Genomic DNA, 24066 nt, shown 5'->3' with positions numbered 1-24066 from the left:
CCGCCGCCGCCTTTCCCTTTCCTGCCAGCGCTCTCCCGGAACCCTGGGCTCCGGTCCCGGAAGTGCCTGCCGAGCTATTTTGGTTCAAGGACTCTTCCGGTCCATAAGGCAAGGAGGAAGTAGGAGAAAAGTTAGCGGAGAACGAAAATCGTGGGGCTTATTCTAGGCAGGCATGCACACAAAAAGAATTTTGGTCTCGAAAGAGGAACTGCGGCCGTGTTGAGAAAGGAATTTTAAGGAGTTTACGACTCCTTTCCGCCCTAGACGCCTATTGACCCGGAAGGTAATTTTCTGAAGCTAGGTCAGAGGCGGAGGTTCTACGGGTGCCGCGGGGAGGGCGCGCGCACATCGTCCTAGAACCGCGAGAGGCGCCGGTGTTTCCAGCCGTGGCACTGGCATCTGCTGAGCCTGCTGCCTCGGATTTGTCCTTTTTTCATTCCTCCCACTGCCCTTCTTCACCCCCAGTAAGTAACTGGGCGCGAGCCAATCACCGTGCGAGGTCTCTTTGGGCGGGAGAGGGAGAGGGAGAAGGAGAAGGAGAGAGGGAGCGTATCTGGATGGGGCGGGCAGTGCGGGCAGCTGCGCGCGTGTCTCCCAGTGTGCGGCTGGGATCCCGTCTGGGCACGGGAGGCAGCGACCGCTGCGGAAGCGCCAGAGGAAAGCCAGGGATTGGGGTGTAAGAGCCTGGGCTACTGGGAGTAAGAAAGCGGGGAACGCCATAGTTAAATGTTAGTTTGAGTGTAACGTAGAGACACCTGCAAAAGAGAAGAATGCTCGGTTTGCAGTTGAGGGTTTTGAGAGACAGACGGAAGGAATCCCGCCTGGACGAGCCTGGGTTCGACTTCGGAGGTAAAAGAGAGGAGGTAAATTTGAGAGAGCAGAGGAAAAACTAGAGTTGCCTCCTTTGAGCGTCGAGTGCATTTAGTCCGGCCCCGCAAAAGTTAATCAGCCTGGAAAAATAAAGCCAGGTTTTTATCATCCCTGCAGTGATGGAGTCATAAGACTGGAAGAATTCTAATCGAACTTTTAGTATCATTCTTCTTTCCCCCACTCCCATTCCTTCCTGTCACCCTACAAAATTCAATTTTGTTTGATTCTTTAAAAGAAGGTGCAGTGGCTCACGTCTGTAGTTCTAGCACTCTGGGAGGCAGAGGCGGGAGGATCGCTTGAAGTCAGGAGTTCCAGACCAGCCTGAACAGGAGCGAGAACGTCTATACTAAAAATAGAAAAAGTTAGCCTGGTGTGGTGGTGCGAGCATGTAGTCCCAGCTACTCAGGAGGCTGAGGCTGGAGGATCTCTTTAGCCCAGGAGTTTGAGGTTGCGGAGAGCTACAATGATGCCACCGCACTCTAGCCTGGGCAACAGAGCCAGACTCTGTCTCAAAAAAAGAAAGAAAGAAACCACCAGCTGCTAAGAAAACTCCTTTAAAGTCTAGTTGTGTTTCTTAGAACTACAAGTCTTGGGCTTGTCCCAGGCACGTGTGTCTAAAAGCGTACATTTTAGATCTCTCCTTAAAATTGGAGATACTTACTGGTCCACCTAAGCAGTTTTAAATTAGAGATCAGAACTCCACCGACTGCAGGCCTCTTTAGAAAGCTATTCATTAGGATAATAAACTGAATCTTCTGTTTATTTGGAGTTAGAAACTCTTCCTCCCAGGAATATACATTGTTTTTGTTTTTCTGAAAAAATGTTACTGGCTAAGTGGTTAGTGGGGAGCATTGTTTTAAAGGATACATTTTCAAAGAAGTAAATAGATTATAATGTTGCAGTGTTTTGGGATAGGGACGGTAGTATTTCATTTGTAAGTATGTACTTCCTAGATCTAGGATTACGCAATCCTTTGTGTTTTGAAGGAAAGCAGCAGCAATATTCCACATACGCTGGTAGAATGGGGCCAGTTACAGATCTAAGACAGACTTAGTGGCGGACATGAGAGGTCACTCCAATTTTGTTTTGATTTGATGTAGAAATAAAGTTGCAGCTGAAGGAAATGTTAGCATTGATGGGGGTACATTTGGGTGAGGTATTTTCTGTTGAAGATAGGAATTAATAGCTGTATGGGAGAAAATAGATCCTGGGAACATAGTCCTTCTGGGAGGAGCAATACTTTAACAGCCCAGAAAACATTTGAGTGTGGAGTTTGAGGCAGTTGCAAATTGGAATTGCAGTTATTTGTAGAGAAGCAGCTAAGTTTGTAAACTTATAGACGCTACAGGGAAGGAATTTGTATAGATAGCTTTTATTCAGGCTATCTACTTTGGAAGTGTGTTTAGTGACTTTTTAGTATTAGAGTTGGTTTTAAGTAACTGGTTCCACATTTATCCAGCATCATATAATTTGACATTACAAACAGGAGATGCTCAAGTATTGTGAATGGAGACAGCTAAATTAGCTTTCACCAATTTTTAACCACCATGTTTATCTTCTACTTAGCTATCTAGTATATTCATCGAGTTTCTAAAATAAAACTTTTGCAACAGTGGAAATAGTTTTTCTCATGCATGCTGAAAAATGTCAGTAGTCAAGTGATTGTAAGGAAGGGGGATACTGTGTAATTCCAAATTAAGTACTGAAAAAACACATTTCCTTCTCTCAGTTCATAGCATAACTTCTAGATTAGTATTTCTAACCATCTGATAATGGTTTCCTCCTCTTGGATATTTTGCCAACATCTCAAACTCAGTGTGTACAAATTTGAGCGCTGCACCACCCCTTTCTGCTTCTGATGTCCCAATCTCCTTTAAAACCATCTTCTTAGAATTAGCTTGGATTTACCCCTTTCCTAGAAGCTGTTTTAGTACATGTAATAAACTCTCATCTGCAAGGAATTAAATGTTTACTTGCCGCTGCTACCACCCTATTCCAAATCTGTGTTACCTCTTGCCTGGACTGTTACATGGAGTTCTTTGCCAGTCTCATTACTATACTGCTGTAACCAATTAAACTTCCCAGGGGCCATTACACTCAGTTCACTATTGCTCAACCCGAATTTAATGTGATGATTATAAACCAACTGGTAAATGATTACCGTAAATCACCAAGTGGCATGATCTCGGTAAATGTTAGTGCCCTCCCAGCCCACCCAACCCCCACACCTGCCAGAAGAGAAAAAAGAAAACCCACACAAAATGTTCAGTGGCTTTCCATCATTACCAAATCAAATACAGGAAGTCTTCATTATCTGAGGATAACTGTCAGCAAAGAAATGATCACGCAAGTGAATCCATTTGATGTGGGTACCAAAATTTTACCATAAATGGTACAAAAGAAGGATCCATCAAAATATTATATTTTAAAAATGAAATTTTTGACTGGGCATGGTGGCTCATGCCTGTAATCCTAGCACTCTGGGAGGCCGACGTGGGAGGATTGCTTGAGCTCAGGAGTTTGAGACCAGCCTGAGCAAGAGTAAGATCCCGTCTCTACTAAAAATATTTAAAAAAAAATTAGCTGGCTGTGGTGGCGTGCACCTGTAGTACCATCTACTCAGGAGGCTGAGGCAGGAGAATTGCTTGAGCCCAGGAGTTTGAGGTTGAGCTAGGCTGATGCTATGGCACTCTAGCCCAGGTGACAGAGGGAGACTCTGTCTCAAAGAAAAAAAAAATTTTTTAAGTTTTATGATTATAACAAAAATTATTACAGATGACTATACAAATTATTTGATTCTTTGTTCCTTATAAATCAAGTGGCTTTACTGTGTAATCAGCCTGCCAGAACATAGAATTGTTACCGAATTGGGCACTTGTCCACAAGGCCAAATCAGAAGAACGAGGAAAAGTGGTTTGGGGAGGAGGAAAGAGAAGTTTTATTACTTTGCCAGCAAAGAAGGAAAATGGTAGACCTCCTCTCAAAATCCAAATTTCCTAAACATTTGAAAAATACAGAGCTTTTAAATGATGGGTTCTCAGCTTCAGGCAATTACTGTTCAACTACAGTTGATTCTGATCATCCCATCGCCGCTGAAGACAATTTTGTGCCCTCCGCCTAGGACCTCCCTATACCAGGTCCAGGGTGGGCCATCTCCTGTTGCACAAATAAAGAAAAGACTTACCCTACCCCTCCAAACGCTGGCCAGAGGCAGGGATGCGGGCTTTACTTCTCAAAAGAGTAGAGGATGTTTTAAGAGACAGAAAATATTTTTGCCTGTTTTGGCCCCAGGCCATTCCTTCTGATACAGAACAGCATCTTAGACATGCTTAATTGGATGCTTGACTTTAACAACACAATCATGAAGTAAGTTATTTCTGCAAGAAACTGATCCCCTCCCTACTAAATTTCTTTCAAACTGCCTTATTGATTTCTCTATTCAATTATTAAACTGTTGCAAGTTTAATGGAAACTCACGGTCTTGTCCATCAGAAGCTCTGCTTATGAGTTGAGCTCCTACATCTTTTATTTGGCTGAGTATCTGTGTGTTTACAATACTCAGCTTTTATCAGGGAGAGACTAGCCAACATACAATTTTTGTTTTGATTTTTGCTTCACTTTGCAGCCTCAACAGATTGCAGGGGATTCAGGTATGGTAATAATTGAATGAGCCTGAGTACAAATTCCACAATCTGGCTTTTGAGTTTTTGGTTTCACTTCTTGAATCTTAACTCCAGTTAACTCTTTTCCTGCTGTTGTTACTAATACTGAAACATTTAAGTTTGTGAAAAATGAATCACTTATCATCTTACCTTTTAAATAGAGGGTTGTGCTTGCTGCCCAACTCCAAAACTAGCTTATATAGCAACAGGAATTTGTGGCATGCCAGTTAGGATTGTGCGCTTTGTTTACCTGCAGATTTGGGGGGAAGGCAGCAGGGATCCAGCCCAATCGGTGTATGCCTTTAGAAATAAATGTGTTTGCAAATGTTAATGTCATCCATTACATGTGGGTTTTTTTAAAGGGGAGGATGGGAGAAGGGGGTACAGGGAAAGGTTACCAACCACAAAGCTTGCCAAACTGTAGAAATTTCTCAACCTTGCCCCAGGTGGTTTTGCTGCCTTTTTAATGTAGTTCCTTCTAGTTGGAATGCTTCGTTGTCTTCTTGGTTTCTAAATCATATCTTAATATCAGACTACATTTTAAAAATCTTTAACTTTTTCCTCACTGCCTCCCAAGTGGATGTGATTTGTCACTCCTTTAAAACACCCTAATATTGTGTTATCTCTGTGGCAGGTTTTTGCCCTTCTGATTTGCTTGTTAAACTGTAAGGTGCTCGAGGGCAGGAACAGAGAGGTTGATTGGTGCTGAGTACATACGTACTCAGACATTTCAATTGCCCACGCTCACAAAGCTAGCAAAGACTTCTGCCCACCACTGTGCAAGAACTCTGAGAATCTTGTGACTCACATTTTCCCTCCCTAGAGTTTTTGTACCTTGGAAAGTTAAGCACCTGACACATCATAGTTCAAACTGACCTGAGTTTAAAATAGATTATGTGAATTAAAACAGTTTGTGACTTTGGAGACGGTGGACAATCGTGAATGAAACTGTGGAACATGCAACATCATGGACATGTGTATTTTTTAACATACACATATTGGCAATATGTAGAAGACCTTAAATTGAAGTGGATAAAATTCAAATTAAACTTTGCTTTTAAATCTTGAAACAGTTGAGTCACTTTAGGAAGGCTCTGTCACAGTGGTGGAGACAGCACAGTATGAAGCATGGAATTTAAACCTCATCTGTTCCTTCCTGCAGCAGGTTTCTTGTAGTGACTAGCCCCCAAATGGCACCATTTGCCTTCTGTTTTTGAACTGGTGCTAAAAATAATATTCCTTTTCTGTTTCAGTACTATTTTTGAGGTGCTTTTGTAGTCTTCCTGCAACATTTTGGGAATCTCATAGTAAAGAATATCCTTTTGAAATCACTCCTTAATCACTTATTTTTTGTCATTTATGCTGTCGGTGGATTGCTGCAGAACCCTGTCTCCCTTTGGGACTGACTGCCTTCCAGAAAATTACCTATCCTAGGGAGGACCAGCCCTGTCTGCCACTTTTTAAAAAAATTATGTAGCTTTTTTTCCTATTTCTCCAACATGCTAGCTTAAATTTTTAAAACAACCTGTTTTAAAGCTTATTGTGCTGACTAAGGGTTGATCTTTGAATTGATCTTTGGACTGTTCTGTAACTGAGTTGAACTCAGTCACATGAAGAGTAGAAGGTGAGGAACTACCCTTCAGAATACCTGTAGTACTTTCTCACTTTGGCAGTCAACAATCCTTTTGAAAATCTGAGGGGAGCTATAAAGATATACACATAAGGGGACCTAGCACATAACTTAAGTGCCTTAAAGCTTTTTAGACTAGTTGACCCGCTTTCCCCATCAGGTTATTCCCATGGACCCAGGTTCCCTGAGATAGTCAGTCAGGTATTTGATTTTTTAAGGCACTTGATGAAAACAGTTTGTTTTAATTAATTTAATGAATATAGTTTATTTTGTTTATTGTATTTTAGGATAGGGAAACTTGCTTCAACAAAATTGAAGATTTGATGGGTAGTATAATTATAATTTTGGGTCCCAGAAGAAACAAAGAGCAAAGACACTTTCCTGTAAGACGGTTGGTAAGAGAGTTAGTTGATACTTGTTGGTCTGTATTTTCTCTGAAGCTAGAGTCAGGAGGTGGGGTAGTCAGGGAGCTGGGGAACAGAAGGGTGGTGAGGAGTTAGAGTAGCCATTGAGAAATGTAGACAATAACAAGGAAAGGGAGATTAGGAGTGAAAAAGATAAGAGAGGATCGATTCAGGAAGTCCAACAGCTCAATAATGTCCTTAAAAGAGAGAATGGAGAAAATAGGAGGAAATTACCAGGGAAGCAATTTGAGGAAAATTCCCTCTAAAGAAAGTATGAAGTTTCCAGACTGAAAGGACCCAGCTGAGTGACAATAACATCAGCCCAAAGACGTGACTAACTATCAATACAAGCTTCCAGAGATGGAAAACAGGACACATGGACAAAGGCTCAAGAATCAGAATAGCTTCAGACTTCTTAGCAGCAACATCAGAAGAAGGCGACTAAGAAATGCCCCCGGGTTTCTAATAGAAAATTGTTTTCAGCCTATAATCCTGTATGCAGCCAGAGTTATCAATCAACTATGAGGGTAGAAAAAAAAAGATTTTTCAGACAAAGTCCAAAAATGAAGAAATAAACCAAGAAATAAGGATTTGTAGCTTACAACAAATGGGATAGTAGCCTGCTCTTCTCATAACAGACCTTGTAGTACTAGTTAACTCTTTCTGTGTAACTATGACTTTGATAGGTGTTGAAACTTAAAAGTAAATGGGACACAATAATGCGAATGTATTTAATACCAGTGGCCTGTAGTCCCAGATCCTCAGGAGGCTGAGGCAGGAGGATTGCTTGCGGCCAGGAGTTTGAGACTACAGTGAGCTATGATCACACCACTGCACTCCAGCCTGGGCAACAGAGCAAGACTCCATCTCTTAAAAAGAAAAATTGTTTTTGCCATTTAAGTATTTTGACTAGGGACCTATAGAGAAATGTTTAATTCAGAAAAATAATTTTAGCTTAAATGAATCTCATTATCTTTCAGAGTGAACTTCTCACCTGAGGACTGTAAAAACGAATTAGTTTGAAAATGGAGAACCAAGAACCAACAGATTCTTCTCAGAATACCAAACAGTCTATTATTTCAGAGGAGGTATAACTTACTTTGCACTTTTCTTTCCCCTCCCCACATAAATCTGAGTTTAAAAGAAATATATAGACTATCTGTTGTTTCCAATGATTGTTTTTCATTCTTGAAGACAGTTTTTAGGGCTTTTTCCTACTCCCTTTTCTAGGCCCACGTACATTTTGCTCTTGTGTGGGTGCAGTAGTATGTCCCTCTTGATTATATGTATTAGTGAAATTGAGACTGTGAGTGGATTTTGACTCTAACAGAAGAATTCTTAATCTTTTTCCCTGAATAAAAGAATAAATCATATGTGGATTTTAGGACTTAAATATTTCATATTTAGTTACCGCATCTTAGCTGTTTATGGTCTTGACATGTATAAGAACAATAAAAACCTAAGTTGTTAATTGTAGTCTAAATTCTAGTGAGTTTTAGAACCAATGTGTGTCTTGCGTGTTACTCAATTTAGCTTTAAAAGTCTCTTGTTGCAGGAACCATTGCAATGGATAAATTTTAAATCCTTCATCTTGGAACTCTGATCTTGGCACCTTTCTGGAATTCTTTTTGATTTAAAATCTTTCCATGTTGTCTGTGAACAGATCTGCTGATAATTATTAGGTTGCTGCTGGCAAGAAGTGAAAGATAGGATAGTAAGAAAAAGGCTACTGCTTTATGTACACAGTTCAGTATAGTGCCATAGGTAAGTTAGTCCTGGTAACTGAAACTCAATGTCTAGGCAGAATGATCCTGGCACGCCCGTCTCAGATTGGGTGGGAAACCCACATATCTGCTAGGAAATCCAGTCATTGACCCGGTTTCCCCACAGTCAGCTTTTCCAATGTGTGCTCATTGACAGTAAAATAACAATGATGGATTTTTATATAATAAAGACACCTATGTGGCTCACACCCAGATCAAGGGACAGCACATCCGGAGCATCTGGAAAACTCTTTACCCCTGGGGCCCCCTCCCAATTACCCCTGCCCCTCCCACCCCCCAGGATTTTAGACTGTCATTCTTTTCACCTTTTAGTACTACCTCAAAAATTCCAAAAGGCAACAGAACTACCCTTTAGGAAACCAACTTTGAGTACCTACTCTGAACTGAAAACTTACCCACAAATTACTGGGAGGGAAACATGATTATTGGGAGGGCTACATAGAGAAAATTTGAAAGGAAAAAAAACCTTTTAGATAAAAAACAACTTGGTTTGAAAGTTTCCCAACTTATTATCTGATATCCTTTTAGTTAATTTCAGAAGGAAAATGGGTCAAGCTTGAAAAAACAACTTACATGGATCCCACTGGTAAAACTAGGTAAACCTTTTTTTTTCTCTTGTAAAATGTTCGGTATTTGGGTTCTTGGGGTCTCTGTTGAGTGTTTGGCATACACGTTTTCCTTTTTTGTAAACTATTTTAAATACAGAATCTAATTTAGCTGTTTTTCCATTATTAAACTGTTTGGATCATTTGTAATCTCTGAATAAAACTGGGTTGTAAATCTGTTACAATAACTAATCAGAAACCTATTTTAACACCCTTTTCCCTAGGTAGACTACTGCAGACCTGAAACTGTTAGGCCAGACCTAATTTAAACTGATAAGGTGACAGAATAATAGTACATGTTGCTTTCTTCTAGTAAAACCAATTTTTAATCTCTAAATTAGAAGAACGAAAAAGAAAACAAAAACATTGCTTATTTTGAGGGAAAACTTACATGCCTGCCTCATAGAAACGTAAATTGGAAAAAAAAAATTTGTAAAGCATATTTCACAAATGTGTCAATAGCCATGAAGATATTGTACCCTTACACCTAATAATCCCATTTCTAAGAATTTGTTAAAGAAATTATTATGAGTTAGATTTATGTATACATAATATTCATCAAAAATTTAAAAGACAGAAAATTGAAAGCAACCCAAATGTCTTAAAAATATATAACTAATTGTTAAATGGTATATCCACTTGGTAAAACTTCTACAGCCATCTAAAAAGCAGATTATGATTGCTTCTCAGCCTTTTGGCTAAGATCAAGTGTAAAATCAGGTTATGATGACAAGCTAGCAATATGGGAAAAGTTAAAAAGTTGATAACAACATAGAAAATTGTACATATGCTTCTTAAATGCTGTAAAATAATGTGTAAGAAAAGGCTAGAAGGAAAATTGTAGCTAAAAAACAGGAAACTATGTCATTAACCTTTTTTTCTTTACCAGATTTTTTGTTTAGTAATATTTTAGTATTATAAACTGTCAAAAAAAAGCAATGTGTTAAAAAATATTAAGTATTTACTTAGTGAAATATAAAAGGGAACAAAAAGAATGATAAAATAAGAAAACAACTAAATTTGTGTCTCGATTACATGATTTAAATTCATTAATATAAAAACTCCATTTGCTAAGTGATCAGATTACATGGTTTGTGAGGAAATACATCTGTCATCAAGGTGAAAATACATGGACTTGCCAGTAATCTCAACAACTTTTGATTATATTTACTGAACTAACAAAAACCTTAATAAAACCCAGTGTTGGAGAACTATGGAAACAAGTTAAGATGTATATGGCACTGTTGAATTAACACCCAACCAACCTGGTTGATCCTGCCAACATAACGGAAAATAGATAGAGAAATAAAACCCACCAAAAAGCGGTGCATGCTGTGATCCAAGGACACAGCGGAAGACTGTAACTCTTACTTAAAAAATGTGTCAAGTGAGTTTGATATGTAGAACTGAATATGGAATAAGTAGGGGATACAGGCCAAACCCAATACAGAAATGTGACAAAGCCCAAGCCTTAGTGAGCAAAGTATGTTCAAATGTACTTATATTTGTAAAAATGGATACAGAGATTGGAACCCAATTTATGGTGATAGTATTTGGGTCTCTTTTTCTTATAAAATTGGGTTTATAACACAAAATATAGCCCTTAACTCTAATTAGTCTAAAGAATATGTTTTGGTTAATCACACAGCCCATCCCTTCACTTGACTTGTCTTCCCTTCAGGCATTTCTTAATCAGGGGTGTGCATCAGAAGCATTTGTGGTTTTTTTTCCAGAATACTCATGTCTGGGTCTCACTTCCAGAGAAGCTGTTTCAGCAGTTTGGGAGTGGGCTCTAAAGTCTCTACCAAACTACCGTGTTTATGCAGCCTGTTTACAGCATATTCACCTCCATCCTTCCATACCTACGTCTTCCTCCTGGCCTTCGAAGAGGTGTTATGTAAAGCACTAATATTTTATAATTTATCAAATGTGTTACCTATTATCTGATAGAAAAGCATGTATGTACAGGTTGAGCATTCCTAATCTGAAAATCCACAATTCAAAATGCTTCAAAATCCCAAACTTGCTGAGCACCCACATGATGCCACAAGTGGAAAATTCCATACCTAACCTCATGTGACAGGTCGCAGTCAAAACACAGGCATGCAACACAGATTATTCTGTGTCTCTAAGGGAAAAAGGACCCTCCCAGCCCCCATCAGCTACAATACATCCTTTCCACTCATGCCCAGACTCCCCCATGCAAGTGTGCCCACACAGGGGAATAAAATGGCTCATGAGCAGGCCAGGTGTGCCAAAGGCGGGTCTCCCACTGTGCCTCACATTGCTCCAAGACCTACGTGCATTACTCACTGTGTCTTTTTGCTTATCCTTTGCTCTATGGTGTAAAAATATAGTTGAAAATGTCAAAAGGCCTGCACGATACAGAGTAATGCAAATACTCCCTAACCTGAAAAAGTCCAAAATCTGAGACACTTCTGGTCCCACACGTTTCAGATAAGGACTACTGAACCTGTACATTCATCCCTCGGTATCCATGGGCATTGGTTCCATGACTCCTTGCAGATACCAAAATCCACAGATGCCAACGTCCCTGATAGAAAAATGGCATATTTGCATATAACCTGTGTACATCCTTCCATGTACTTTAAATCATCTGTAGATACTTCTAATACTTAATACAAGGCTAATGCTGTATAAACAGTTGTTACACTGTATTGTTTAGGGAAAAATGGCAAGAAAAGTCTGTACATGTTCAGTGCAGGCACAATTTTTTTCCAAATATTTTTGATCCATGGTTGGTTGAATCCAGATGCACAACCCACAGGTATGGAGGGCCGAGTGCAGGGGATAAAACGGCAGCTAGAGAATCCTTTGTTCCACTGTCACATTCATGGAAGAGGATATGGAATTAATTTTAGAAGCATAAAAATATGCTGGCATATGTCCCTTTGTTAACTTTCAAGATAATGCTGATGTCATCCTTTGTTAACCCCTCCTGCCTCTTGAGTTGGTGAACTAGAAGGAAGAAGGGAAACAGGCTTTCCTGTAACAAAGGAGACTGAAGAAGGGGGTGATTTAGATGGAAGCAGAATTCTAAGGCTACAAGAGGGTTTGGAGATAACATACTCATTCCCAAGTTTTACAAAGGAGAAAACAGTCTCCAGGAGGTTGTCACTTTGGTAGAGACTAAGATTTTCTGAATGTCAATCAGTTGTGCATCTCTCAGAGCCCCTTTAGGAATTTGGAGCTCTCATGGGGCATTCTTGTTCTAGTATATTTCTTATAAATGCATTTATATTTCATGGCTCATTACTGCTTAGTTACTTTACCTTAACCACTATACTGATGCTACTCTTTTTGTTTCCCTTATTCCTAGCGTATTTGGGATGGGACCTTCAGTGCTTTCCCCAGCTCTTTCTTCTTCAGTCTTTAGGACTAACCTTAAGAGGGAGCAGAGGGAGCTGTGACGAAAGGTGTTCTGTCTCTTGCAGTCTGTACTGTCATCAGCATTGCTTGTTGGTTGGCTTCTTGCTACTAACAGGAATGCCGGGCTGCTGTGAGCTGTCATAGTAGTCTTTGATCTTCCTAGGTTCATTTGGACATATTTGCCCTTTAAAATTTGGGTACAGTGCTGAAAGATCTACAATTTACAGAAAGTTCTTTTTTTTTTTTTTCTGTTTTTTTCAAAGCAGATTAAATATCTGAAATTTTTTATAGAAATGTAGCAAGGTTCAAATTTTAGGGACAGCTAGATAAAAAGAATAAGCAAGACAATTCCTCAGAGTCATGGTCCTATAACTCTTCCTGTTGGGATATAGATGTTGACCCCTTTTTATCCCAATCCCCAGGGTCACCCAGATGTCTTACCTTTCTTTAGAAGCAGTCCTAAAACTGCTTCGTCACTCCCCTCTCTTCACTCTGGTTTTTCTGTTGCAGAGACAAGAGGATGAAAGGGGAATTTTCCTTTTATGCCCTTTCCCTTTAAACTGCATAATTGTTTTAGTAACTGAATTTTCCGTACAGCTCTGTCCAACATTCCTAGGAGAGGAAGTAGAATAGCACAGATGTTACCAAAAAACTGAATTAGGTAACAGTCAGAAACAAATAGCTAACCAGGAATAAAGCCAGAAAAGGGAGCAGGAATCTGCTGTTACTCACCTCACTTTTTCCTCCAGGGACTGTTTTTTTTCCCCCTTAGATAAGATCTCACACATGCAAAATAGAGCACTTACCTAAATTTAATAATGCCTTGATTAATAAATGTAAATGTTCTACTTTCTTAAATCGTATGCCTTAGGTCACACATTTTAAAAAATCAAAATTATATAAATAAATATGGCAATAGTTCACACTGTGTACAGTAACTTCTCTTCTTAGAGATAGAGCTGGGAGTCTATGGGCTTCATTTGCATCACCTGCTTAATAAGCTGTGACCACCAACTGTGCTGCTTGCCCACAGGCTTCTGATCCAAATTGAAGAGCTCAAATGTTGTGCAGGCTTCTGTTTAGTTGGCACCCAGAGGGTTAGGGTGATGGTTTTCTTTGGTAATTTTCAGAAGCTGTAAGAGAGCACAGGTAGCTTTTTCTGTGCAGATTTTTATTGTAGTCTTGTTGATCATTAGTACATTTGCATGCATTGCATGCATTTAGCAGTTCTGGTTGTACTCAGAAAACCTAAAGAAAATTCCCTTCTTTTGCACTAATGACTTTTTTCTTCTCTGCCTGAACAGAACTTGGGAAACAGTGAAACGCACAACCAGGAAGGGACAGACTGCTGATGGTATGATTGCAAACCTGTTAGAACTCTTTGTAAAGGAAGTTAGCACGTGATTATAGGAAGGTTTTTAATGTAACCAAGACCTCAGAGCAGAGTTATGATCTTCAATTATGATGTTTTATCTTTAAGTCTCCTATTAGTTTTTGCAATATTATATAACTATAGCAAGCATTCTTTATACATAACTTCTGGCTCAATTTATCTAAGTTCAGAACAGTGTATTGTTTCATTTTGTTTTTTATCAGAGCAGTGTTTTTGAGGGGAAGATGTACTAATGTTTATAGCTAAACATAAATCAATATACTTTGAAGCCACATACTGTGTCTAGGTATGTTATGACTTCTAGAAATCCTCTGTATTCTGTTTAAAGGATCTAGGTGAGAGCCTTTAGTTTGGAAAAATTATTTGGTAGATCTTTATGCTTATTGGCCACTTGCTTTGTAAGTTGATAAGGAAATGGAATTGGGAAAAGACTATTCATTCAGTTCACTTTCCCTTCCAGGCATGAATGCTTTGACTGCAAAGAGCCCAGAAACAATCCTGAAAATCACCTCTGGTCTAGGGGAAGTTGGGCAATAGGTCTTTCTTATTTTTCCATTTTGTTTTGGTTTCTGTTTTCAATGGAAGCAAACAGAGTAGCTGTGCTCCAGCTGCTGTTCTTAAAACTGATGGAAAAGCTTTTAGGGGCTGAGTGCTCCGCCTGGGTGGTTGGTGTTCTCCAGAACCCAGTAGTTTTTTGTTTTTCTTTTGTTTTGATTGAGTCGAGTAACTTGGGAGATCCTAAAACAGTCAGTCAGTCAGTCTAGTTAGCATACACTACAGTGGAACTTATTTGATTTACTGCTTAAAGGGAATCCAAGACCACATAGATCATTGTAACTTCACCAACAGCCTAGCTGCTGCATGGTAAGAAATGGTTCCATGTAAAGGTTAATGTAGACTGAAACTTTATGTCCTTAACCTTGTGTGAAATGTTTTGTTTTAGCTTTCATTTTATTTTTAAGAAACTGTGACAACTAAAACGAGCTTTTCATTTAAAAAAAGAAAGTTCAAACAACATAGAAATGTGATTATTTTTTTCAATTAATGTTTTTCAATGAGAATAGCTTCCAGGGTTAACTGCCAATATTGTAGATTAAGTTAACTTCTTATTGCTACTGGCAAATACAGGGTAGATTTTGATGCAGAATTTCTTAAAACTGGGGTTTTAGTTAGCTTGCTCTAAGCATATTGCTGGCACTGCTGACCTTTCAGGAGGGATTTCCTTGGTTTCATTTCCTGGTGCCAGGTGTGTCCGTCATCCCCGTGCTGCAGAGAACTCTTCATTACGAGTGCGTTGTTCTAGTGAAACAGTTCCGACCACCGATGGGCGGCTACTGCCTCGAGTTCCCTGCAGGTGAGTGACTATAACAACATCACATTGCTTCTCAGGGATCGTTGGCTTGAGCCAGGGCAAAGCATGAGCATTGCAAAGCTTAGGTCTTTAATACCTTTTTATTTGTTCTGGTGGTTGTTAGTAAAACAAAACCATTTCTGTAGTGAGGCTTTTCCTGGCCAGCAGGCCCCAGCGATCCACTGAACCCATGTAGGTGACGTAAGGCACAGTAGCAAAGCCCACCTTTCCGTGCCGGCCCACCCTCCTCTTGGCAACGCTCTCTCTAGCCTCTCTTTGACTAATTATCTTCCCCAATTTGTCAGCTTATTGTCTGTCACTAGTGATCTGCCCCAACAGGAAATTTACAATAATAAGTAGGCCAGACTCTTAACTCTTAACCATGAATGGAAAAGACAGCTTGATCTGCCCTTTGTAAACAGGCTGAGGACATTATCTGAATTTGAACAGGAATATTTTTTCCAATTGCCCAGTAAAGCTGTCCAGAATTTAATGCCCTCTATTATTGTAGGACTTTATTGGATTGTCCCCATCTGAAGAGATTAAATCTCATTTGTCATTAGTGGTGTTGGTTTTCATTTACTATTTCTTTTTCTTTTTTTCCTTTTTTTTACCTAGAGTTTAGGAGAATGCATCCTTTACTCACCATTTTACTGAAGAAATTAGTAATATTAACTAGGCTTTTACTTTTTCTTTACATTTTTTTACTCCTTTCAGGAAAAAGAGTCTGAGTTGTTGCCCACCTCCTCACACTGGTCTCTCTTTATTGCTTCCTCACAGGGAGGAGTCACCCAAAATCCATCAATCTCCAGTTGCTCCTTTCTAGCATTTTGCTACATGGTCTCAGTATTTTTCTGTGAGGGAGGAAGACAAGATAGGTAATACTATCACCATCTTATATATAAGGAAACAAAAACATGATAAGCTTTTCTGTGCTGTAGTCACACAGCAACCTCCAAACCTAAGCCAGATAGCCACCACTGTGTCACTTATCCTCCCAGATGCTGTCTACACTGTACACAGCAGTGTTGAGACGGCCACGAAAAATCCCAGCTCTAAATAAGAGGAACACATGATGCCTGTCAGAACCTGCTTAACCTGCCCAGGGCTTTATTCTTTTGCCCTTTTTTTCTATACGCGTTCTAAGCCTCAGTCAGTTTTATCTGTAAGAATATTTTCACAGGGCTCTCATTCTTCTAATGTAGCTCAGCAGCAACTATGTTAGAAGAATGAGGGGTTCAAAGAAAGTTGGATTTCCCTGTCCCAACTTACAAATGATTTGCACTTGCAGGTCTCATAGATGATAACGAAAGCCCAGAAGCAGCTGCTCTTCGGGAGCTTGAGGAAGAAACTGGCTATAAAGGTGACGTTGCCGAATGCTCTCCAGGTTGGTATTGCTCTCCAGGTGCACTTGAGGACAAACTCTTGAAAATTCACCAAGCAATAGACTCCTCGGGATATAAAGGGATTGATTATTTGAGTGTTCTTCATGGTCAGAATTCACATGGCTTTTATTTTGGCTAATTCACTGAAGAGAAATCCTAGATTAGGGTTGGTTACCATCTATGAGTGACTCTTTCCTGCCCATGAGAGTAAGTTGGGACAAGAAGGACCTGAAGGTCGGGGGAGTTAGGAAATTATTAAGTTGCCTTTCAGAATTTCCCACACCCCAAGTGGTGTCACTTACCCACCTCCTCCACGTGTTCCTCACCAGATGATTTTTCTTCTTGATGTGGTGAAAGGATTTGATAACTTGTCAGAACCATCTAACCCCTCAGATGTAACCAAACTTGACTCAGAAACTCTAGGAAAAATAGGAGCACTTAGCACATAAATGCTTTGCAGTCCTGCAGCCTGTGCTGACTGAACATGAGAACCATAGTTTCTTGCGTCAGTTCTGTGCCAACTATGAATCACGGGCCCTGCCTTCTCCCTAAGACAAATATTTAAGTAGTGAAACAATGACAAAAGGGACTGAAGCTTGTGACTGGTTTAGGATGGTCTGTCGCTTCTCTCCATAGCTGTATGTATGGACCCAGGTTTGTCGAACTGTACCACACACATCGTGACAGTAACCATTAATGGCGATGACGCGGAAAACGTACGACCTAAGCCAAAGCCAGGTAGGTGTGTGTTGGCTGTGAGTGAGGTTGCAGAGTTGCATTAAACATCTTTTAACTTGCTACTGGTTTCACTTTTAATTTGTTCAAAGAATATTAGTCTTTCACTGAAAGAAACATAGTCTTTCATACATACTTTATCAGTACTTTTGTCTGTTTTCCCAATCTTTTGTGTTTTGGCATTTTTCTTTTACTACATTGATCTTTATCCTTCTTTATGTAAAATGTTAAATTACATATTTATGTATTTTCTGTACAAAGTCTATTCCCATTTAGTAATATGAGCTAGAGGCCTAAATTGTAAACTGTGAGAAACTTCAAAATTGCCCTAGTTACTTTATTCTCGTGTATGTTGTAAGAACGGCGTAATTGTTATGGGCAGTAGCTTATTCATGATTCCTTATTGAGTTCTGTATTTAGAGAAGCTCTTAGGAAATTCTTTGCACTATATTTCTTAGCAAGTTCAGATTAAAAAACTTGAATGCCACTGTCAATTCCATGTCCTTCCCCACCCCGTTAAAGGGGGTATTTATATATACTACAGTAAATCATGCATGAGTGATTCATTCTCACCCTTTTTAGTTTATATCTATGTTTCAGTATCCCACTGCAGCTAATTTTAAATGCTTAATTTTTAAACTGCAGATATACATATGATTCACTGTGGAAAAGTTTGGCAGTTCCTCAAAAAGTTAAATATAGAATTATATGACCCAGCATTTCACTCCTAAGCATATACTGAAAAGAACTGAAAGCACCAGCCTGGGCAACATAGTGAGACCCCATCTCTACAAAAAATAAAAAAATTAGCTGGGCATGGTGACACACACCTATAGTCCTACCTACTCAGGATGGCTAAGGCAAGAGGAGGATCACTTGAGCCCAGGAGTTCAAGGCTACAGTGAGCTATGATGACGCCACTGCACTCTAGCCAGGGAGACAGAGCGAGACCCTATCTTAAAAAAAAAAAAGGAATTGAAAGCAGGGACTCAGATACTTGTACACTCATGTTCATAGCAGCATCACTGCCAATAGCCAAAGGTAGAAACAGCCCAAGTGTCTATCAACAGATGAATGGATAAGCAAAATTTATGTACATACATACAATGGAATATTATTCAGCCATAAAAGGATGAAACATGCTGATACATGCTACAATACAGATGAACCTTGAAAACACTGTGCTAAGTAAAATAAGCCAGGCACAGGGCAGACACTGTATGATTCTACTTATAGCAGGTACCCCCAAGAGACAAATTCCTAGAGATGGAAGTAGAATAGAGGTTACCAGGGATAGGGAGTTTCTATTTGAGATGATGAAAAAGTTCTGGAGGTAGACAGTGATGATTGCATAAATACTGTGAATATTATTTAATTCCACTGAAATGAACCTTTAAAAATGGTTAAAATGGTAAATTTTTGTATATGTATTAATATAGATAAATTACACAGTATACAGATCTATATGTCAAAAAATGTGTATATATTATAGAATATGCTTTAAATTTTGCTATTAAACATTATTTGGAGAACAATAATAACTTTGTACTGTTAGAATTTGTTTTACTATGTATGAAAATTAAGTTAGCAGAGACCCAGGTTTCTAGTAAATTCTTAGTTTTTGCGATGTGTCTTGCATAAAAGCGTTCCAATGTATTACCACTCCAGGCCTTGCTAAAACGTTCTCCTTTTGTTTGTTTTCAGGGGATGGAGGTATGTTGTTCAACTCCAGCGGCTGACCATGTGTATGGCTTAGTGTAGTGGTAATGGCTACAGACGTTTGGGGTTTTTTTGGTAGGCCCTTGTTCTTTAGCTTTGTTTTCACTTGTACTTTGTTTGTTTAGAGTTTATGGAAGTAATTTCTTTACCAAAGAATGACCTGCTGAAGAGAATTGATGGTAAGCATTCTCAAGATTGTCACCCAACTCCCTCTCTTTTCCCTGTGCCCATCCCCAGCAAATGGGGTTTCAATATAACCCCATTTCTTTATCCTCTACATATCATTAAAGTCAAATACCTAGAACCTGTTGTAAAACTGGAGTTGACCAATACTAATTTTCCATTCTGGGTGGCAGAGAGTTTGAAGACATGAGCAAAACATTCTGTGTCAAGTGAAAGCTTTTAGAAGCTTTTTTTCCTACAGAATGGTTTCCTACATCATGTCCTGCTAACTAGCCCAAGGCAGTCTATAAATCTTCAGTCTATAGCTATGCAAAGGTGTAAGTAGCTGTCTCTTAGCTTTTCCTTGAATATGCTTGTGTGTCAGATGGTCCTTTGTGAAGAGTGTAACTGAAAGGAGAGGTTAACAATATTCCTTCAACAAATATTTGAGGTGTCTACTCTATACTTGCTGTGCTGGCGTAAAGAACCAAACTAGCTATGTGACCCTTAGTAAATCACTGGTCACGTAGTTACATTGTGTGATTCTTGGCCAGCCCATCTCATAGGGATTTAGTAAAAAATAGTCAAGTTACGTGGAGAGATGTCCACGTGGGATACAACTGCATGGGGAGATACTGTACCAGAGACGTGACGTGGGCCCTTCAGGGAGCTCCTCTGTGCTGGCTGGGCAAATCCCATTCAGTCATTTATGAAATAGAAGATACTTCTCATAATTTGAACATTTTGTTAGTTGTATTTCAGGTAATTGATACTTAAATTTTCTACTGTTTTTAAGTATTGTAATTTTTCAAAATTTGATCTGAAGCTTTGATAAGTTTCTGATGTCCTTCCATGAGTACAAGTGTCTTACAGTTTCACTTCATAAGCAAGGCACTTTATTTTAAAATGTCTGTTATTTGTTTGAAAAATTAAGTGGACTTTTCAAAGCTGCTGCGATTTCAGATGCCCAGATAGCTTCCATTTCTTCTTTACCTTTTGATTAACTAGACCTAAGGTAAAAACCACCTCAAGGTCTCAAAGCCAGAGTTAGAAATAATCATATTGAAGAGATGCAGTAATTTATCGGCATTTATTCAGAGAAGGCCGTGGCAACACTACTGACAGGCCTGGCTGGGTTTGAGGCTCAGCTGCCTGTACTGGTTACCACTTCAAACAGCCCCTCCCTCTGAGGAGGTCCGTGTAAAATGGGGTAATGTAGGCAAAGCACTTGGCGTGCGACTGTTTAAATGTTATATGCTGTATCTTTTCATTGTTTTTTATTAGAAGAGTATCCTCTCTAAAAAGTGCTTTCCTTCTCCCTTCTACCTAACTTCCCTTCTGGTCTTAGAAGAGGAAGAAAAAAATAGAGCAAGGGGAAGGGACAGAAAGAAATAGCTGTACAAAGAGGGAGAGATAAAAGAACCAGATTGACTACCTTTCATGGAATCAAAATATAGTAAACCTTTTATTCCAGTAACATTCTAGAAGTTGTAAGGAAGGTACTTAAGACCACAGTGCTACAAAGAATAGCATTCAACACTTACCAAGCACCTGCCATGTCTAGATGAGCAGGACGTGATCCCTGCCTTCAAAGACCAAAATGCCTCTGAGCTTGTTCTCAAGCAAGTGGCTGGGAGACAGACTTAAATTCCCACAACCCCCATCTGAGTGAAAGAGAAGTTCTCGTACAAACCTGTGGTAATTAAGATTCTGAGACCTCATTCTTGGTAGTATACCTCTCGTCCTAACACGCACACAGTTTAACTTGCAGGGGGAAAATGTGTGTCCCCCAGCAGTGGAAAAGACACGAGCCCCTAAATAAGAGACTACGTAATCGCCATATAGTGAGTAGCAAAGCCCTCCCTGAGCTATAAAGGAAGTGTAACAATTGGGTCTGTAAGCTTACAGCTTTGCTGTGGTAACACACAAAATCATTATCCCTGATGTTCTTGTCCCATGCTGGGAATGCAATCCTGTTTTTGTTGCCTTTCTTCTTCCCTTAAAGATGTTTGAAAGCAAAAAAGGTTGTATCAGCAGCATCTGGCATAGAAACTGGCACATAGTAGTTGCTCAGTAAATATTGATTGAACGATAAGACATATTTTCCCTCATTAACTGCATTACCTGTGTTGTATTCTTTGCTTCCTGCAGCTCTGGTAGCTGAAGAACATCTTACAGTGGATGCCAGAGTCTATTCCTATGCGCTCGCGCTGAAACATGCAAACACGAAGCCATTTGAAGTGCCCTTCCTGAAATTTTAAGGTTAAAGACAATATTGGCCATATGTTTTTGTAAATGAGACCACCAGGCCTTCTTCACTAAGACTTTGTATTCAATTTAGTTTAATGTAGATTTGAAATTAGCTTTTTCATACAATAAAAGCACAGAATGCATGTGGTGGTGGTATGGAATTGTAATTACAGGTAGGCTGTAACCTTCATTTAAATTTGTTAAACTCCAGCTCATATTAATGGAAAAGAACATAAATGCAGATATGTTTACTCCAATTTTTTTTTAAGCTCAACTGTTACTTTTCTAGTCTAGGAGATAGGATATTTCTATAGGAAAACAGACCTGAGTTCCAAATTAGAACTATTCCCACCTTTAACCCCTAATATATAACTCTATAACTTGGTATGCAAATAACTATTTACTGCATTAGTGTTTAAAACAGAGCTTAAAAAAAAATCTTATACAGGACTTTCTTGGCCTCTTCTAATTAAATTATTTGCTATATGGACTTCAACTCGGTAGAAGATATAAAATCAATAGAGAATAACATTTGTGATAAGCAAATACTTATATTTAGTTAATGTCCTTATATTCACCTCTTTATTGAAACTAATCAAGCTCTTACATAATGAAAAATGGTTGACTCCATTCACTATACCAAGGCCAAGAGACTAATGGAAATTCAGGGCTCTTCCCTCAAGCATATACTTTAGAATCTGATTCCCTGTCCTTACCTCAAAGAATACTTGAAGTTTCTAAAAACAAATCCATAGTAATAAGAGTGCTTGGTGTGAGGCACTATTATCTTGTGTTAAACCATGAGTAGAGCCAGCCAGCAAAGTTAGCCAGTACTTGAAACCGAATACAAACTACTCAGACCAAAAATGCCAGAATTGTATAATTGTATAATGGTATAACCGTGGCTAAAGGCCCTGTCATCCAAAAGCTCTACCAGAGTTACTGGGCCATTGTCTTAATCTCAAACGAGCTTAGCTCATGTTGACTTTTAGGGCCTCTAGCAGCTCCAGGATTTTCCAGGACTTTCCAGTTTAGCCCCTTCAGAAGCGTCAGGATGATTCTCCCTGTCCAGCCCCAAGTCATGTTTCTAGCCTGGATGCAGGGGGTAGGCCAGGCCCTCAGAACCACATTAAAGTGGTTCTCCAGGTACAATCAGGGTACTAATGCCCAGAATGCTGCTATAGTTCATTTGTTTACAGGTTCACTGTCTTGCCAGAGGTATTTTTATGAGTGAAAATATAAGATCTTTATACTGGACTTTTTTTAAAAGAGGATTAAAAACAATTATGGAAGTATAGTACTTTATAGATTAAGTCTACTCTCTCTATAAATGTGAAAATTAAGATCCAACTACTTGCTATAATAGTAGCCTTTCCATATCCCCTTAACCCCCTTTTTAAAAATCCTGATTTTACTCATGAGCGTCATGAATCTCCAAAGATATTTATCATTTTCCCTGAGTTCTAAAGGACCATATCCTATAATCTCCTCTGTCACTCCCCTCCTTCAAAGTCAAGAAGAGGTAAGGCAGACAGACTCACCACGGGCCAGTCTTTCCACGTAGACCAGTTCTTCCAAGCTACTCCCCATGGGCATAACCTGCTCTAAATTTTTTTTTTTTTCATTTATGAATACTATGGGGGTACAAACACTTTGGTTACATATATTGCCTTTGCACTGCCCAAGTCTCTTAAATTAACCCCTGTCCTTTCTGCGTGCCTTTCTTCCCAAGAGTTCAACAGAGAAGCGACAGCTAAATCCTAGAAAGGATCCCCATTGCCATTTATATTTTTTATAATAAGGCTGTGCTTTGGAAATTAAGTCAAAGTTTGAGAACTGGCAGTCTGGATGTTTTCACTGGCTGGGCCTCTTTAAAATTATTTGCCTTACCGTTTCAAAACTGAAGCTTTCCTATTAAACATATTTCTACCTTCTTTTGAAGAAAAAGATGTAACACTGGGCCTGTATTTCCAACAGTGGTCTGAGGCCCTTGGGAGATGTTCTTCAGTGGACCCTTGCTACCATCCTGCTTCCCTTTTTTTTATTTCTTGAGACAGTCTCATTCTGTCACTCCAGGTAGAGTGCAGTGGTGTCATCATAGCTCATTGCAACCTCAAACTCCTGGGCTCAAGCGATCCTCCTGCCTCAGCCTCCCGAGTAGCTGGGTCTACAGGCATGTGCCATGATGCCTGGCTAATTTTTCGATTTTTGGTAGAGACAGGGTCTTGCTCTTGCTAAGGCTGGTGTCGAACTCCTGGCCTTGAGCGCTCCTCCTGCCTTGGCTTCCCACCAGAGTGCCAGGATTACAGGCGCGAGCCACCGCACCCAGCCCATCCTGCTTCCCTTTATCTGTCTTGCTCCTGTAATTATTTGGCTTTGTGATCCTAAGACATACTTACTTCACACAGTAAGAAAGTAAACAACAATGGAAAACCGTAATTCTGAAAAGGATATTTTTTAAAAATTAGTTTGATCTGTTTGTGAGAAATAAAGCATATACTTTTAAAAATGAATTACTTACAAAGAACTGTCCTCTTTCAAATGGGGATACTGTTTTGAGACCACACCGTTTTCCTGTTCCTTTCCAAATGTTAGCCACATGCCTGAGTAAAGTTGGTTAGTGTCCCTCAATAACTTAGGATTAAAGTGTAATTACATTTAGCTTCTTCCAATAGGCATCTCAGGATGGGCCTTGTAAGAATACATTAAAGCTATACAAATAATCT

General features: G+C 39.4%; 2 protein-coding genes across 2 annotated transcripts in view; one reads left to right on the top strand and one right to left on the bottom strand.

The window, feature by feature from the left end:
- Positions 1 to 110: 110 nt before the first annotated feature.
- On the top strand, positions 111 to 24066 carry NUDT5 (nudix hydrolase 5). The gene is made up of 10 exons (XM_069458909.1): positions 111 to 283; positions 7547 to 7654; positions 8879 to 8946; positions 13650 to 13699; positions 14985 to 15092; positions 16381 to 16476; positions 17111 to 17212; positions 18914 to 18922; positions 19054 to 19107; positions 21242 to 24066. Exons 2-10 carry the CDS (start codon positions 7592 to 7594, stop codon positions 21349 to 21351), a joined length of 660 nt encoding a protein of 219 aa, XP_069315010.1. The 5' UTR covers positions 111 to 283; positions 7547 to 7591; the 3' UTR covers positions 21352 to 24066.
- The window catches only part of SEC61A2 (SEC61 translocon subunit alpha 2), a 30242-nt gene continuing 27416 nt past the window's right edge, over positions 21241 to 24066 (bottom strand). Inside the window, exon 12 of the mRNA XM_069458907.1 lies at positions 21241 to 21300. Within this exon, the coding sequence (XP_069315008.1) occupies positions 21288 to 21300 (13 nt within the window). The 3' untranslated portion in view covers positions 21241 to 21287. The remainder of the gene's footprint in view (positions 21301 to 24066) is intronic.

Source organism: Eulemur rufifrons, chromosome 25 (genome assembly GCF_041146395.1).
Source record: "Eulemur rufifrons isolate Redbay chromosome 25, OSU_ERuf_1, whole genome shotgun sequence".
NCBI lineage: Eukaryota > Metazoa > Chordata > Mammalia > Primates > Lemuridae > Eulemur > Eulemur rufifrons.
Note: the sequence above shows the minus strand (reverse complement) of the source record. Positions and strands in the feature narration are given on the sequence as shown.

What these genes read in the sequence shown, in the direction of transcription:
- NUDT5 (XM_069458909.1), top strand. Translation starts at nt 7,592, where the DNA reads ATGGAGAACCAAGAACCAACAGATTCTTCTCAGAATACCAAACAGTCT. An exon ending in GATCCCACTGGTAAAACTAG is followed by an intron (nt 8,947 to 13,649) that starts GTAAACCTTTTT and finishes CTGCCTGAACAG; the next exon opens with AACTTGGGAAACAGTGAAAC. An exon ending in CTGCCTCGAGTTCCCTGCAG is followed by an intron (nt 15,093 to 16,380) that starts GTGAGTGACTAT and finishes TTGCACTTGCAG; the next exon opens with GTCTCATAGATGATAACGAA.